General features: G+C 29.6%; 1 protein-coding gene across 3 annotated transcripts; it reads left to right on the top strand.

The window, feature by feature from the left end:
* Window positions 1-785: 785 nt before the first annotated feature.
* LOC131662027 (uncharacterized) lies at window positions 786-4930 on the top strand. Of its 3 annotated transcripts, none has more exons than XM_058931706.1 (7): window positions 786-998; window positions 1514-2749; window positions 2979-3034; window positions 3128-3361; window positions 3490-3781; window positions 4071-4267; window positions 4465-4930. In XM_058931706.1, the coding sequence occupies exons 2-7, from the start codon at window positions 1529-1531 to the stop codon at window positions 4616-4618; spliced, it is 2154 nt and encodes a 717-aa protein (XP_058787689.1). In that variant the 5' UTR covers window positions 786-998; window positions 1514-1528; the 3' UTR covers window positions 4619-4930. The 3 variants fall into 3 exon arrangements, with proteins under 3 accessions (XP_058787689.1, XP_058787688.1, XP_058787690.1); XM_058931705.1 differs by having other exon boundaries at window positions 786-954; XM_058931707.1 differs by lacking the exon at window positions 786-998 and adding an exon at window positions 1025-1128.
* The last annotated feature ends 13845 nt before the right edge of the window (window positions 4931-18775 follow it).

Below are 18775 nucleotides of genomic sequence, written 5' to 3' on the forward strand. Positions count from 1 at the left end.
TGAGGGATTGCAATATTGTGAAACACATTTAGATGAGGTTATTAAAAAACATTGCGAGAAACAAGTTCTTCTCTCATACTCTGTTGGATGGACACAAACACGACTCAAAGCTTGAGTAACACGAAGGTCAAGACTAACAATCAATATGGGCTACAAGATACCACACAATTTGGTACTGGCGTAATAAAACGAATCATGATGCTGACTATGTAATGCCTTACAACATTACTGTTGATACTTTGTCACAAGTACACCACCACAACAGAAGCATTGCTATGACAACCAAACTCTCGAACTAAGCCAAAGTAGTGAGACAGGTTCGAAGGATTAAACCTGATGCACGTTGTTGCTCTCTGAATACAGATGGAATTGTTCAGACAAGTGGCAAAACGGGGTGCAGAAATATCATTCTAAATAATGAGGGTGCTTTTTAAAAGGGTTTGCAAAACCCTTAGACAAGTGCACAATCATGATTGAAGAATTATGTGGGATTTGAAAAGGTGTCAAAATGGCAAAAGAATCAGGTTACACTCGTGTTGTTATTCAAATTGACAGCAAACAACAAAAAAGTTTATAATATTCTAACCAAAGAGAAACATACTTATAGAAGGGGAAAACTTGGCAAGGCACATTAAAAAGACATTACATAAAAAAGTTGAGTAAAGTTACTTTTAATATAAAATATTTTGAAAACAATAAATATTTAATTAATTTAAAAATATATATTTATCAGTATCATAGTAAAATGTTAATGAATTTTTTTCACATTAATACATTTTGGATACAGCCGCCCGAAAGCAAGCAAGGACTTCCCGCTTCTCTCTCCCTTTGTCTGACTGAATAATACTTGCCGTTTCTTCTTTCAACATTTGGACTCTTCAAAGTCAACAATAATAACGCATAAAATATTCACTTCTTCTTCATTTCTTTACCCCTCTCTCATCGCATAAACAAGTAAGTTACTTCTCTTTTTTCTTAACGATTCCTTCCATAAACAAGTAAGTTATTCTTTCGTTTCCTTCTTCTATATAATCAACTATACTCTCGAAACCGTTTAATTAGGGAAGTTTTTATTTATTTCATTTTGATCTCTTTTCTGATACATACGGATTATAGATCGGGAACAAGGTAATTTCGATACAGATTTTCAACTTTATTTTTATATATTTGCATATTGTTGTTATTGTTGTTGTTGTATCCAGATTTGAAAATGTTCCTATTTGCCTATATCTGTTTTTGTAATAATTCATTAATTTAAGAGTGTATGATTTGCATTTGGTAGTATTAGATCATTCTGTTACCAATTTTATATTGGAATTTTTGGGAATAATACATGAATCATCAATGTTATAGAGGATTTTTATATTGATAGTGTAGCGTAGTTTGAACAAATCGGTATTTGTGCAATCCATGATTAACAACACTGATTATTTAATTGAAATAAGGAAAGAAAAGTAGTTACAGATAAGGAGATTTTGTTTACACTGTTGTTTTGTTGTTTAATTGCTTGCAGAGATCGATTTTCACCATGGAAGATCGGCATTTGTTGGAGAAAAAGGAAGCTAGTTCTGAAGCGGTTGAGAAGCTGCAAGCAGATACTTCTGCAATTCAGATTGAAGATCAGGATAAAGTGGCGAAAGCTCCGAATTCTGGTCATGATGGCTCTGAGTTAGATAATAAACAGGATGATATATCGGATGCGATCAATAATGATGGGAAAGAGTATTCTGGTGATGATAAGGTGGAGACGAATAAAGATTCCGAGGCTAAAATTGAAGAAACAAATCTAGATGATAACTCAGGAGGGAATGATTTGGCGAAAGAGAAGGATGACAATGGAGACATTGAATCCGCACATGTGAATCAGAAGGCGGATGAGATTCCAAGTGAGGACAGTGTTTTGGACCCTGTATTTGATGGAACTGAGGTTCCAGGGATGGAAGTCAACCGGAGCACATCTACTCGTAAGTTGGAAGGAGATCAGGACGGTCCAGGTGTGGTTGAGAAGGCGGTAGCTCTTAAAAATTTTGTCAGGGAGAAAAGTGCAGTGGCTGTCTCCACTATGCTGCGCCGCCTTTCTGGAAAAAGTGATGATGCTTCTGTGGGTAATTTTGATGATGAAAGCAAGGAAGTTTCAGATACCTCAGAAGTTAACGAACCTAAATTGGTTTCTCAGAAGTCGGTGGAGAAATCTGCCTGGAATCCCTTGAATTATATTAAGAAGTCATCTGATGTTGGTGTGGATTATACTGTACCGCCAATAGCCATGAAAGGAAGGATTATTCTATACACAAAACTGGGGTGCCAAGAATCTAAAATATTTAGGCTATTTTTACGTACAAAAAGGCTTAGGTTTGTGGAAATCAATATAGATGTATACCCTAGTAGAAAGACGGAGCTGGAAAAGATTTCAGGATCTACCTCAGTTCCTAAGGTGTTTTTCAATGAAATACTTATTGGAGGCTTGAGTGAGCTAAAAAACTTAGATGAATCTGGAAGGCTTGATGAGAAGATTGACTATCTTATTACTGAAGCGCCATTGTTTGAAACGCCTTCACCACCTTTTTCTGGAGAGGATGATAATTCCAGCAGCGGGGCAGTTGATGAATTGGCTCTTATTGTACGCAAAATGAAAGAATCTATTGCTGTGAAGGACAGGTTGTACAAAATGCGCAGGTTCACCAACTGTTTTTTGGGTTCAGATGCTTTATACTTCTTATCAGAAGATCAATATTTGGAAACGCCAGAGGTAAGCTTGTCTCAAACTCTCAACTGCGGTATATTGTTCCTAAAAACCTCATTAGTGAATCCTCATCATATCATATATAACCATGTATTGCATAAAATTATGTCTTGCTATACTTTCAATGACATTATCTAACAAAACATAAGCTAAATATCCCATAGATTCATTTAGTACAATTTTTAGCTTCACAAGGACATTGTTTTCGTTCTAATTATTGTCTGGTGGTATTTAGGCTGTTGAATTTGCTCGGAAGCTTGCCAGCAAACTGTTTTTTCGACATGTTCTTGAGTGAGTCCAAATACTCTACATGTTGTAGTTTGTTTTGTTGTTACAGAGTTAATAATCCTTCCTGATGTTTTATTGATTTTTGTTTTGTTTTAGCGAGAATCTGTTTGAGGATGGTAATCACGTGTATCGGTTTTTGGATGATGATCCAACTGTGGTCTCACAATGTCACAACATTCCTAGGGGCATTATTACCTTCAAACCGAAGCCTATAGCAGAAATTGCATCAAGGCTGAGAGTTCTGGCCTCTGCAATGTTTGAAGCCTATGCTTTTGAAGATGGGTCTCGTGTTGATTATACAAGTTTGCATGGAAGTGAGGAGTTCGCAAGGTGTCTGTATCATTTTATTTCTTTTGCTGTGCTTTTGAATTTAGAACCTTGACATGCCTTGCAATCTTATGATAATTCATTCAGTCATTTCAGAGTTTCACATATTATTCGTGCTCTTATCATTTTAGGTATCTGAGAATAGTAGAAGAGCTCCAAAGAGTGGAAATATGGGATTTATCTAGAGAAGAGAAACTTGCTTTCTTTATTAATCTTTATAATATGATGGCCATCCATGCAATCTTAATATTGGGTCAACCAGATGGAGCACTAGAAAGAAGGAAAATATTTGGAGAGTTCAAATATGTTATAGGTGGCTCCACCTACTCACTTTCAGCTATTCAAAATGGCATATTGAGGGGAAACCTGCGGCCTCCATATAACCTTAAGAAGCCATTCGGTGCAAAAGACAATCGCTCAAAGGTATGCTTATAGTATTAGGGTACTGCGGTGCTGTCAAATATCAACCGTGGCGGATATCAATGGCGGTTTTTCGCTCTCTCCGCGATGGTCACCATCCATATGAGTTACTGCAAGCAATTGTCCTATCTTGTTGGGTTAATGAGTCCCTTCACAAGTGCATACCAGAAATTAATTTGGCAGCATTTCCCAAAATTTTTCTTGTTTTACACACTTTTACCATGAAATTCCTTAGTATGCCATACTGCTGACTTTGATGCTCATGAGTCATCTTGATTTATTTGTTTGTCAGGTAGCACTCCCTTACCCTGAGCCTCTGATTCATTTTGCTTTGGTATGTGGCACCCGATCTGGGCCTGCACTTCGGTGCTATTCTCCTGGAAAAATTGACGAAGAATTATTGGATGCAGCTCGCAACTTCATGAGAAGTGTAGGTCTTCTAATTGATTTGACTGCAAAAACTGCATATGCTAGTAAGATCCTTAAATGGTAAGTCTTTTTTAATAGATGATTCTGAATATATTTATACATTTTCTTTTTCGCAAATTAAACAATAAGCAACTCATTGAATATATCTTATACACCAACACATTCTGGCTCACATAGCGAGTAAGCAAACCTTTCAAATTATATGCTTAGTTGAACGATTCAAAAGCTTTTAATTTTTTCCCGTTGTTCATTTTCAGGTATAGTATAGATTTTGGCAAGAACGAGGTTGAGGTGATCAAGCATGTGTCGAACTATTTAGATCCAGCTGACTCAGAAGTGTTATTGGACTTGCTTGCTTCTTCTGAGTTGAAGGTGACATATCAACCTTATGACTGGGGTTTGAACTGCTAGATTTTGCTATCAAAGTTATGTAAATATGTCACTTTTAGATTGATTTTGATCTTCTATACACAAATGACCATAAAGAAATCAATGTTGTGTGTTGGCTCTGATGAGTCTCTGTCTCTACAAAAGGGTAGAGTGGTAAAACTAGGAAGAGATATAAGGCCTAAGCAAAACATGTTTTAATTATTTCCTTTGTTACATTTACAGTCTTCATTCTGCATTTTCATACTTATTGCTTGGTGCAACTTATGATGGTTCATCAACTCCTTGTACTCTGCAATCTTGAACTTGTGATGCATCTGAATTACTTCATTTTTACTTGGTATCTGTTTTTAGAACATATTTGTTGTACCCAGCGGAAACATTGCAGGAAACAACTACAGCTTTTGAATTCAACTTATTGTTTTTTCTATATATTATTAGTTGCAAAAGCATCAATAATTTATTTACAAAGAATGTTCTTTGAAAACTATTTACTTAGCATGATGACATTTTTTTTTTATCAAGGATCTAACCCAACAAACAAAGAGATTAGAGTTAAAAAGATATTAAAGAGATTAATAGACTATACGATTAAAATATTTTGTTTAGACATTTTTATTGTAAACTTTTTATAATTGATATCAAAATTCTTTTTTTTGGGTTTTTTACCATCAATATTTGGTCCATTGGACCGTCATCTCTATTTCGGAGATCAATTCTGACATCAAGTGGTTCCTATCTCCTACCGATTGCAATTGTAGGAAATTGATATTTATTTTTGTTATTTAGTGTGAATACTTCCCATAGTATTTTTTACCATATATAATTCTTATTTTAAAATTTTTTAAAATTGAATAAAAATTTAAACTTTAATCTTAGCTTAAATGAAAATAGGTTCTAGTAATCTGATATAGAATAAGAATATAAATATTGCTAATATTATTCAAATTATAAAATATAGATACTTGTGATATAAAATTTAAAATTTAATTTTAGTTTTAGAAAATTTATCCTTAAAAATCAATTTTTAAATATAAAGGAGTTTTTATAAAAATAATTTTTGTAGTATTATATATTTTTGTTTAAAATGATTTTTTTAAAAATGTTTCATAAGAAAAATTAGTTTGAATAGATTCATATTTAGAACTATTTTAAGAATGGTTTTTTTTTTGTTAAGGCTTTTTTGAATTTAAAATTTCAAAAAATATTTAAATGAAAAGATATTTTTAATCTTATAAACAACAATTTAAATATATATATATATATATATATATATATATATATATATATATATATATATTACAAATTTATGTGATTTCTTATAGAATTTAACTTAATAATTATTTATATAAGCATTATAGTGGTATATTTGTAAAAGACTCATAAGAGTCATAAGAGACAGTTGGTTCTATAAGGATATGTGATATAACATATCGTCTCTGCCGGTTCCCGTTTACTTGAGCATCTTCCCTTTTATTATAATACTCGCAAGTTTATGGAAATGAGAGAGTTGATGTGTCTTTGTTCATAACGGTGTCAGAAGGATAGTCAAAAGGGGAAAGATACGTTCTCCAGTATAAAATAGAAAAATAACTATTCATTTCCCACGCTCCTTTGAGAGTGATGTTACTTCTTTTTTGGAGCCTAAGGTCCAAGCCCAAGAGATTAATATAGATATCTCAGCCTAAAGGTTGAAGAGGACACTTAATTCACTCTGAAAACACTAGTGTATAGAGCTTCTCACCATCTCTGTGTAAACTTGTTATAACACCATAACAATCCAATAAAAACCTCTAACATCCCTACAACACAAGGGGTTTTTATGTATTGTAATTTTAGTGAGTGCAAGTGATCAGTAAATTTGCAAGTCTACTAATCTGTCAATATAGTAATATCGAAAAATCTAGGAATATTAATTTCGAGGACTGCGTTATATTTTAGAGTTCAATTTTGATTTTAGTTAATAAAAAAAGTATTCGGAGGTTTTGAGTTTGTTTGGTTGCAAGAGAGTAAAATTAGAGCAAATTTAATATAATAGAAAATAATATGGGAAAAACATGCTAGAAACAAAAGCTTGATTTTTTAAATTGACCTTGTAACAACTTATTTTATCTCTATAGATTACTGTTTTTTAAGGAAGTTTATTCCTAAGTCCTCGGTGAGTAAACCTTTAAATATTCCAATTAACTCATATGTTCATAGATAATTATAGATGAATTCAAGCATGTAATTATGAAGAACATATTAGTTTCTATACGGTATTCTTAGTCCTAGGTGATATCTAATATTAAATACTTCAACCAAGCGTTACTATAAAATATCCTTCATAACAGGGAACCCTAAATCATTCTTAAATTGTTAGAGAGAGAAATCATTAAGCGCGCAAAGAAATAAATTATGTAGAAAATAAAATATAAGTCATTACAACAATTTAGAAAATTAAACTCCATCAAGAATAGTGACTCATCCCTATCATTTCAAGGTTGAGCTACTCATAACGTAAATAAAATCCATAATCCACATTAATAACATTAATAAAATCCTTTGCTAGATGTATCTGGACGCCTTCATATGTGTCGAACCAGAGACATTTTTTCCTTTAGACTTGCCATACGAGTGTGGTGCTTTGAATATGCGTATGGCCTCCTGCAGAATATCTTTGAACGCCTCATATGCGTATGGGCAATGGCATTTTTAGGCCTAGTAGCCTGACATATATGTCTGGGTGTCTGTACGCATTTTACAACCATTTTTTTTCATACTTGAGCTCTCTTCTTCCTTTATAGTCCTGCACATCTAACAAACATTTACCAGAAAGTTATCTAGCTTAACAGACAACAGAAACTTCATGAAACTTGTTACAACTGATAAAACTTTCAAAAACTAACCATTATTGATTGAAAGACTCCACCTAGTTGCCGATTACTAGCATATAACATATAAAAATATTTTAAATTGGTGATTAATTAACAAGCATGTTCAATACGATGATTATACGCAAATAATTATATATATGAATATGCATATAAGTTTAGGATCTACGACATATCGATATATCAAGGATCGAACAAAGAGAAACAATGAATACCCAGATCCATAGAAAAAAGTCTCTCAATACTTTTTAGATAGAGAAAAAAAAAGTAAATTATAATAATGTATTATAGACTAACTTATATAAGTGATGTCCCAATAAATTTCCCTTTTTCTTAAATTGAACCATGAAACGTCCACTCATATTTTGCCTCATATCAATTAAATAATTAAATGATAAATAATATGAATAAATAATTTATTAGTCTTATTATGATCACTAAATCAACCAAGACCATGTATTGATAAATAATTGATATATATATATATATATATATATATATATATATATATATATATATATATATATATATATATATATATATATATATATATATATATATATGAGAACTTTGGCTATAATGAGAACTGAGAACTTTTAATAATAACCATTAGATTTGAATTAATGGCTCAGATTTACCTCATATTTTAAATACAAAGTACATAAATATCTTGTTCACTTAAATATTAATTAAATATTTTAAAATATGAGGTAAGGGTAAATCTGATCCATTAATTTAAATTCAATGGTTATTATTAAAAGTTCTCAGTTCTCATTATAATCAAAGTTTTCATTTAATACGTCCCTTATATATATATATATATATATATATATATATATATATATATATATATATATATATATATATATATATATATATATATATACACACACACGTTTGCCCGTGCATCGGGTAAATTTTACTAAATTATTATTGATAAGTAATATAATTTAAGTAAATAATTTAAAATATATATAAAAATAGAATTGAGTATTTCTAATAAAATAAATAAAGAATAAAAATGTTAAACTAAAATGAAAGTAATAAATTTGTTAAAAATCTCATGAATGAGAAAGAATCATATTTTTATCATAAGTTGATAAGAATATTACACTACACTTTAAAAAGAAAGCTATATAAATATTTGTATTAATTTAATTAAATATTAAGAGGCAAGACAAAAAACAAAATTGACTATCTTTAATAAAAAATAAAATAAAATAAATAAATAAAATTAAAATTAATAAATATGTATGAGTAATGTTTTTTTTTTGTTGATAAGAGCATGACACTATATTGTAAGAATAAAATACATCAATATTTTTAAATTTATTTCTTTTATTAATTGAAAATGTTGAATATTATTGTAAAAAATAAGAATTATTTAATAAATTTAATATCATTTCACCAAATAATATCATATCTAAATAAAATTCAAAACATAAACAACAAAAATAAATATATGGTCTTAATATGAAAAACAAAATACATAAATTTAGATGGTACATTCAAAACATAAACAACCAAAATAAGAAAGTAAAAAAAAAACAAATAAAGTAAAATAAAATAAAGTGATTGGATTAAAGAATTAAAAAAAGACGCAAATTAATATATGTTTTCTCACAATCTCTTTTCCCTCTGTGACTTGGATATTCAAATTTTATAGAAATTACTAATAAAATTTTCGAATCTTTAATACATAACTAAAACCAACTTATATACTCTATTCATTAATAATCATCGATAACGGTTACTACTGTAGAACTCAACACATATTCTTTTATGTGAGCTTCTGTCTCTGATTTGCTTCCACGTGTCCTTGATTTTTGAATTGCCTCTAAATTGCTACCCAGGTCGACAACTACTCTTAAATCTCTTAACTGCTTTTGTCGAAAACATCTTTAAATCTTCTAACTGTCCATGTCGAATAAGCTAAATCACTATAAACCTTTTCAAGATTTTGAACATATTTTGGAAAGAGAGTGATCCTATTCTTATGGATTTGTTCTTGAGATATCTCTATCTTAATCTCGTGGATCTATTCCTGAGATTATTTCAAACCAAGCTTAGTGGATCTCCATGTCATCTAATCTTTTGACTCAAGAATATACTAAGTCCAAAAACAACTGATAGGCGAGTCGAATCTATCACCTTCATCAAAATGACCAATATTTCGATAATTTATAACCTGATTACTTTATATATTATTATTCAAACAACTTTATATATTATTGTTCAAATTCTCAGACTAATAAAATTTGAAATAAATTTTTTAATTTATCACTTTATATATTATTATTCAAACAAATGATTCGGACGTGCACTAATAAAAATTAACATTCATTTAATAAAAAATATTTGCCTAGTTAAAAATACTATCTTATATGTTGTAAAGTACATGTGCCAAATTATTTTACGAGTGTTGAGTAAATTATCTATGATTATTAAAAAGGGAGTACCTTTGTAAAACACTTGGCATTACAGCAAGCCATTATTAATTAATTTTATCTCCTTTATCAAGCAAATGTTTGTACGTTCCTAAATAAACTAATAAAACCCCACCAAGTCTGATTGTCTATTCATGGACTCATAATGGAGGAATTACTCATAACTTCATAAGTGCTTGTGTACGAACCAAGACTAAAACCTATAGGACGAATTCATATAAATGCATGCATATACACAAACTTGTAACAAACGTGATGATAAACTCAAGGCTTTAGAACATGCTTGGAAAGAAGTTGCTACTTTCCCTTTTCAAATATTTTTCTTTCTTTATAGAGTTTTCGGTACAATCCTCCCTTTCCTCGTGTCAGCCGTTTAGGCATATAATGCATTATGGTTATTATATACACTACATATGTACCACTAGGATTTGTCTTAGTTTATAGACACAACATCTCACTGACACCACATTTTACAGAAATTAGGAAGCAGAAAGCCTTGGATAGCTATCATTATTGTTGTTTAGAAGAAGGAAAAGCAAGAGTAGCATAAGAAAATTTCACTCATCGCAGGTTGACACCATTAACCTTGGACGGCCAGGACCGACTATGATGAGAAATTGATACACAATAACATACTAATATGTAATGGATAAATTTTTTTTCAAACTTAAAAAAACTTATAATGATCAATAAATAGAATAAATAGAAGTATAGGAGAACAACGATATTTTCATATGAAAAACCTCTTAATATGAGAATAAAAATCACGACTCGTCTAAACTAAATAAATAGCTCTTGGATACATGAGATTCTTAAAGTGACTCGCGAATTAATGCTAATAACCACAAAATCACAAAGCAAACTAGCTTACAAATAAGAATCAAGAAGTTAAAAAATTACTCAAATCTGCAGCTTCACTGCGAAATAGGTATCTCTCAGCTCAGACTTCATTTTGAAGATCAAAAAGGTCAGAAGATAGATACAGGTGTTGCAAACTTGCCCTCCAAATTTGATCATGATCTGACAGTTCACAAATCCGGAATCGCTGAATTAGTGAGTCTGGTTGCAGAAAAACGAGAATAGAATTTTCTCCTATTTTCTCTCTTTTGAAGTTTTCTTTTCTCTCTATCTCTCATAACCCTAAATTGACCATTTCCACATAAATAAGTGAGATGAATGAGCTAACATATTTGTGTCTTTCTCCACATTAAAAGATATACTAAACCTAACAAATCTCCCTCTCGCAACTTTGTGGAGGAAATCGCCAAACCGGTTATATCACAACAAGTTTCAAACTTCCCTCTTGGTGATGCTTTAGTCATTATATTAGAACCATTATCATTTGTATGAACTTTAGCTAACTCTAACAACTTAGCATTCAAAACTTCATGTATCTAATGATATCTCACATCAATGTTTTTGGACCTATTATGAAACGTCGGATTCTTACCAAGATGAATAGCGCTTTAACTATCAACAAATAACACATATTTGTCTTAAACAAAACCAAGCTCTTGCAAAAATTTCTTCAACCATATTAACTCTTTGCATGCTTTGGTAATAGCAATAAACTCAGCCTATGTAGTCAATGTTTTAAAAATCGGATTAGAGGTTGAACTAGTGAAACTCTCGATTTAAGGTTCAATTGGTTCAACTGGTTAAACTTTCAATCGAACTGTTTATTAAATAGATTGTTCTGAATTCAATGCCAAGAACAAAGTATAAAACAAGGAAAGAATAAAGGACAAGGAAGAAGAAGAAAAACACAAGAATTGGTTATAACTGCTATTCTTTTACTTTCTCTTCAAACAAGATTACAAGTTTACAAGAATAACAAATAACCTCTCTCACCCTAAATCAGGATTTGTTGTGTTCAATGATGAGAGACTAGTATGCTATTTATAAATTATAATAAAACCTAACATACTAACTAATGGACTTTTTCCACAAGGCCCATTACACAACCCAACTTAATAAACAAACTAACTTAACAAATTGGGGTTTAACTAATAAAACCTAATTTAACATGCTAACAACCCTAGCATCTTCGACACCAGCATATGAACAACCTTCGACTTCATGCTTAATCCTGTCGAACCAAAAAGCTACCCTTCAACCATACTAGAGTTCAATCCAATATCTCACATAAATTAATAATTTGAAGCTAAATTTCTTAGATATGTCATACACAATTTTACATTAACAATTTAATAAAATAAAATTTTCAAAAATCCATTACAAACTTATTACAAGAAGATCGATGACACACATAATAACACAATTTAATTGTATGTTTAATATCTACCTCCATATAAGAACAATTTGAACAAATTAAAGAATTACAATAAAAATAAGTTAAAGCAATTCAAAGCAAAATTAAAATAATAGAACATAATACTTAAAATAAAATTTAAATAATTAAGAATACCTAAATTAGATATGATAAAATCACCAAAAATAAACAATATAATATACTTAATTAAACATCTGTTGGTGAATGCAAACTGAACAACAACAAACAAGTCATAATTGGACAACAAAAAATAATATTGAGTTGAATGATAATCAATATTGAATTAGATGACATGTGACTATGTTTAAAAGAATTACAACATCTCACTGACACCACATTCAACATACATGGAAATTAGGAAGCAAAAAGCCATGGACAGTTATCATTATTGTTGTTTGGAACAAGAAAAAGCAAGTAGCATAAGAAAATTCCACTCATCCCACTTAAGTTAACACCATTAACCTTAGACGGACACCTAGGGCCGACTAAAGGTCATTGTTGGAACAAAAAGGTTTTTAAGAAAGATGAGAGAAGAAGAAGAATAATAAGAATAAGAAGAATGAGAGAGAGAGAAAAAACATAAAACTATAAACTGAATTTGTTTTGTTATTTCTGTTAGGAGCGTAGCTGTACAAAACTATTACAATAGCATGCCTATTTATAGGCGATCAAGGCCCAAACCCAAACTTACAACCCAAGCCCAATTACGACCCAAACCCAAAATATACAAGTTATATTTTGGCTTCGACACAACAACTAAACATTGTATTTGACTCTGTCGAATACAACTGACTCCTATTATTTCGACTAGCTACTTCGACACACTCGAATACTAGTTTTTTTTACAAAACATTGACATACAACTTTTAACACACCATCTAACTCATATTTTCGAAACTTCTCATATTAATGCTTTTCTTCAACTCGTCAAACCTGAATTTCTTCAGAGGTTTGGTGAGTATATCTGCTAGTTACAATTCTAACTTGCAATGCTCAAGTTCAAGCTTTCCTTTATTCACTTGATTCTTAAGAAAATTATACCTCATCTCTATGTGCTTAATTCGACCATGACACATAGGGTGATTGGCTAGGTAGATAGTTTACTCGTTCAATGATCTTGAGCTCTTCGAGCAACATCTCCATGCATGTTGTTTGACATGCTCCATAATGATTATTATAATAATTTGTATTGAGCATAATAAGTGCTTTTTCTTTTAGTTTTTATGTGTAGGAATAGCCATGTTATCAAGTTCTGCCACACCAGATTTATATGGCCAATACCTAGTAGGCTCTAAGGTGAGCAAGTTGGAAGAGGTTTTGAATGATGATTTTAGAACTGGCGTGGAAGAATATCAAGAAAAGCAATTGAGAATGAGCTGTAAATACAAAGGGATAAGGTGAGCACTATAGGACAAAATTCTAAAAAGCTGTTGCTAGCATTGCCACAGGCCGCTCCACAACAGAGCACAAGTCTGTTGCAATTCGTGTTATCTCCCCTATCATCGTACAAGTACTAGCAGACAAAGGAATATGTCATTCCTTGAGCTGAAACCAATGAATAATCACAAGGCCTAATACCCAAGGTTGGGACAACTCACAAGCTGCTTAATGCTTATAAATAGACTTGCAATGGCATGAAGAAATGGGTTTAAAACTTAGAGAGAGAATGTGTGTAACAAGGAAGGAAGAGTCAGAGTTCTAGAATGTCTCTACCCTACCATTTTTGAAGGAGTACTGCACTTGAAGCGTGACACAAGACTTCTCTTCTTGACTGAAAACTACAAGTGGTTGAAGAGTTACTATTAGGTTTACTATTTCTTTATCTCTATTCAGAAATATTTAGATTAAGATCCTTCTATATTGTATTTACCTTGTTTAACATGAGTTAAACTCTGCGTGTTAGTCATGTGAAATTTAATGACAAAATAATATTTTGTTTGATATGATTGGATATTAGTGACATATTTTATATATATTTTTCTAAGCTATATATTTATTTCTTTGACCGATCATTTTAAAAATATATAACAATTTATTAATCTTCAGAAATATTTTAATAAATAGAATTCAAGACAAATATGAATAGAAAGCAAGGAAGAATACTATGTTACTTTAGTTATATCCGTCTATTTATTGATTTATTAATTTTCTAAAAATAAAAAAAAATTAAAATATTTTAAAATAAATTTGACTTCTAAATAGGTTAGAAGCTCATGTCCGACTTTAAAATATGCCAAATCAGATTTTAAAAAGTCTTTGATTAAAAGATAAATCAGACACTAATTTTAATGTATCTTAATACATTTGTCATATTTAAGCAAAGTCTAGTTTGACAAATGCTATTTTCCATTCAAGGAAGACAAAGAAACACTGATTAAAAAACAAAGTTCTTCAAGGTAGTTAGGCATGCAGGGCTTTTTGTAACAGATAAAAAGAGAGCCTAGTCATAAAATGTAAAAAAACTCACACACACATGAAACAAAGATGAACTAAAAAAACTAGATAACATAATTTAATCTATAATATAAGAAAATTAGTGGTTTTGGTTTTTACAAAACTACCCATCCTTACTTTTTTTACACCTATTAAAATTGTTGGTTTTTTTGTCTATCTACACAATTGTCTATTATAATCTTAATATTTTATTGAACTATATTATAACTTACTTTAACCATTCTTTCTCTCTCTTCACCTTTTTAGTTTTCTACCTTAATCTCTCTATACTCCATTTACTTTTTATAAGAAAAATCTATAATATAAGAAAATTAGTGGTTCTGGTTTTTACAAAACTACCCATCCTTACTTTTTTTACACCTATTAAAATTGTTGGTTTTTTTGTCTATCTACACAATTGTCTATTATAATCTTAATATTTTATTCAACTATATTATAACTTACTTTAACCATTCTTTCTCTCTCTTCACCTTTTTAGTTTTCTACCTTAATCTCTCTATACTCCATTTACTTTTTATAAGAAAAATAATATTTATGATCCAAAAATTTAATTCAAAAATGATATTTGGGAAAAAATCTATTATTGATTTAAATATTTTTATATACGAAAATTTACTATTGATCCATATATTTTTGTAAATGATACCTAAACATAAATAATATTTAAATACGGGAAAAATTTATTATTAATCTAAATTTTTTCATATACAAAAAATGATATTTATGATCCAAATTTTTTTATTCAAAAATGGTATACGGAAAAAAATCTATTATTGATCTAAATACTTTTATATACAAAAATTTACTATTGAAATAGATATTTTTGTAAACGTTACCTAAACATAAATAATATTTGTCTACGCGAAAAAAATCTATAATTGATATAAATATTTTTCTATATGGATATGATCCAAAAAAAATTAATTCAAAAAGGTATACGGGAAAGAAATCTATTATTTATCTAAATATTTTTATATACGAAAATTTACTATTGATCCAAATATTTTTGTAAATGATACTTAAACATAAATAATATTAGTATACGGGAAATAATTTTTTATTGATCTAAATATTTTTTTATATGAAAAATGGTATTTATGATCAAAAAAATTTAATTAAAAAAATGGTATACGGGAAAAAATATATTATTGATTTAAATACTTTATATACGAAAATTTACTATTGATCCAGATATTTTTATAAATGATACCTAACCATAAATAATATTTAAATACGGGAAAAATCTATTATTGATCTAAATATTTTTATATACGAAAAAATAGTATTTATGATCCTAAATTTTTTTATTCAAAAATGGTATACGGGAAAAAATCTATTATTGATCTAAATATTTTTATATACGAAAATTTACTATTGATCTAGATATTTTTGTAACCGTTACCTAAACATAAATAATATTTGTATACGGGAAAAATTCTATAATTGATCTAAATATTTTTCTATATAATGGTATTTATGATCCAAAAAAATTTAATTAAAAAATGGTATACAAAAAAAAATCTATTATTGATCTAAATATTTTTATACACGAAAATTTATTATTAATCCAAATATTTTTGTAAACGATACATAAACATAAATAATATTTGTATACGGAAAAAATCTTTTATTGATCTAAATATTTTTCTATATGAAAAATGGTATTTATGATCCAACAATTTTAATTCAAAAATGGTATACGGAAAAAAAAATTATTATTAATTTAAATATTTTTATATACGAAAATTTACTATCGATTTAAATATTTTGTAAATGATATCTAAACATAAATAATATTTAAATACGGGAAAAATCTATTGTTGATCTAAATATTTTTATATATGAAAAATGATATTTATGATCCAAAAATGTTTGATTCAAAAATTGTATACGGGGAAAAATCTATTATTGATCTAAATATTTTTTATACGATAATTTACTATTCATTCAAATATTTTTATAAATGAAACCTAAACAAAAATAATATTTGTTTACGGACAAAATTTATTATTGATCTAAATATTTTTATATACGAAAAATGGTATTTATGATCCAAAAATTTTTTATTCAAAAATGATATACGGGAAAAAATCTACTATTAATCTAAATATTTTGATATACAAAAATTTACTATTTATTCAAATATTTTTGTAGATGATATCTAAACATAAATAATATTTGAATACGAGAAAAAAAAATACTTTTGTCTACATATTTTTATATAAGAAAGATGATATTTATGATCCAAGAATGATATTAGGGGAAAATTTATTATTGATCTAAATAATTTTATATACGAAAAATTTATTATTGATCTAAATATTTTTTTTAAATGTTTTATTTAAAATAAATGTATTATGTAAACAAATGCACGTATCAGAGCAGAACCCGTGCGTATGCACGGGTTTGTTACTAGTTATTATAATAATCTCAGCAAGGAGAAATTATTGGCTAAAGTTGATAACTTATAGGTAATCTCTTTTTTAGCTGATGGAAAAAGGGAAAAAAAGTAAGAAAAAAAAAAGATAACTACTTACTTTTCTCTTTTAAAAATTGTTTTATCTTCAACTTTATAAAAGCAATATATATGCATACGTGGATCATGGATGTATCGTTTATGAATCGAATATACCTTTCCCTAAGAGGTTGGAATGGAAAATATCGAAGGAATCTATGAGTTTAATATGTTGGTATAAGATCAACTAGACCATATATACATGACTTCATTACTAATAATATTAAAGTGAGGTGAAAGATTTGTATGATCAGTAAAGTGAAACAATTGAGTAATTTTGATAAGTAAAACTTTTCTTTTCAGGAACAAACAAGATAAGGTTCACCTATCTTTTTCCTTATTCTGCAAATTGGAGAATAATTAAACAACATAAGGTTCATTGAACCCCAATGTGATTTTTTTAAGTCATTACCCAATTTGATCCAACATTTTAATTTGATTTTAAAAAGACTATTGTTTTTTTTCCCCTAAAATTTTAAGTAAATCTAAAAAATTATCGATTTTAGTTAAGATTTATTCTTAACAACTTTAATGTTTTCATATTTTGACTCAAACACATATTTTTACGGGCTGATCATAGCGTTTCCGGTTAAGTCCTATGAAGAAATTGTAATTTTTTCATAATTTTTTTAATATATGATGACTCTTCTTCTGATAATTACAAAGGATTTTAATTGTAAGTACATTCAACGATTCTTTGTAATTTATTCCAAATTTGTTATGAAGGATTTGAGACCGCTATCCTATTTTCTAGGAATTGCAGTAACCAAACACGCAAAAGGATTTTTTCTTAGTCACAATACTTACTCCAGCGACATTATTGCTCTAATAGGCATGGCCTCATGCACACCTTTCGCTACTCCAGTTGACACCAATCAAAAGCTCAGTACCCCTGTCGGCACTCCATATGATGATATACATTATATCAGAGTCTTGCTGGTGCTTTGCAGTATCTCACATTTACTCGTCCTGACATCTCATATGTTGTCCAACAAGTGTGTCTTCACATGCATGCTCCCTGCACTGAGCACTTGCTTGCACTAAAACGCATCATGCGTTACGTTCAGGGCATCTTACAATATGGTTTGCATCTTTATCCTTCTCCCACCGAGAAGCTTGTTTCATACACAAATGCTGACAATCATCGATCTACTTCGAGTTATTATGTTTTTCTTGGTGACAATCTAATTTCATGGTCTTCCAAGAGACAACTCATGCGTTCTCGTTTCAGTGTAGAGGCTGAGTACCAGGGCATTGCTAATGTGGTTTCAAAATCATGTTGGTTCTACAACCTTCTCTTAGAGCTTCATTTTCCTATTTCCCATGTTACTATTCTATACTATGAACATGTTAGTGTTATCTACCTATCCGGAAATCCTATCCAACATCACCGTACAAAACACATTGGGATGGACATTCACTTTGTTCGGGAGAAGGTCGCTCATGGTCAAACCCGCGCGCTTCATGTTCCTTTCCGACACTAGACTGTTGATATCTTCACCAAAGGTTTTCTTAAAGTTCTCTTTGATGATTTGCGGACCGGTTTAAGCGTTCGTCAACCTCCCGCTTCGATTGGAGGGGTATGATAGAATATGTATC

Source organism: Vicia villosa, linkage group LG3 (genome assembly GCF_029867415.1).
Source record: "Vicia villosa cultivar HV-30 ecotype Madison, WI linkage group LG3, Vvil1.0, whole genome shotgun sequence".
Taxonomy (NCBI): domain Eukaryota; kingdom Viridiplantae; phylum Streptophyta; class Magnoliopsida; order Fabales; family Fabaceae; genus Vicia; species Vicia villosa.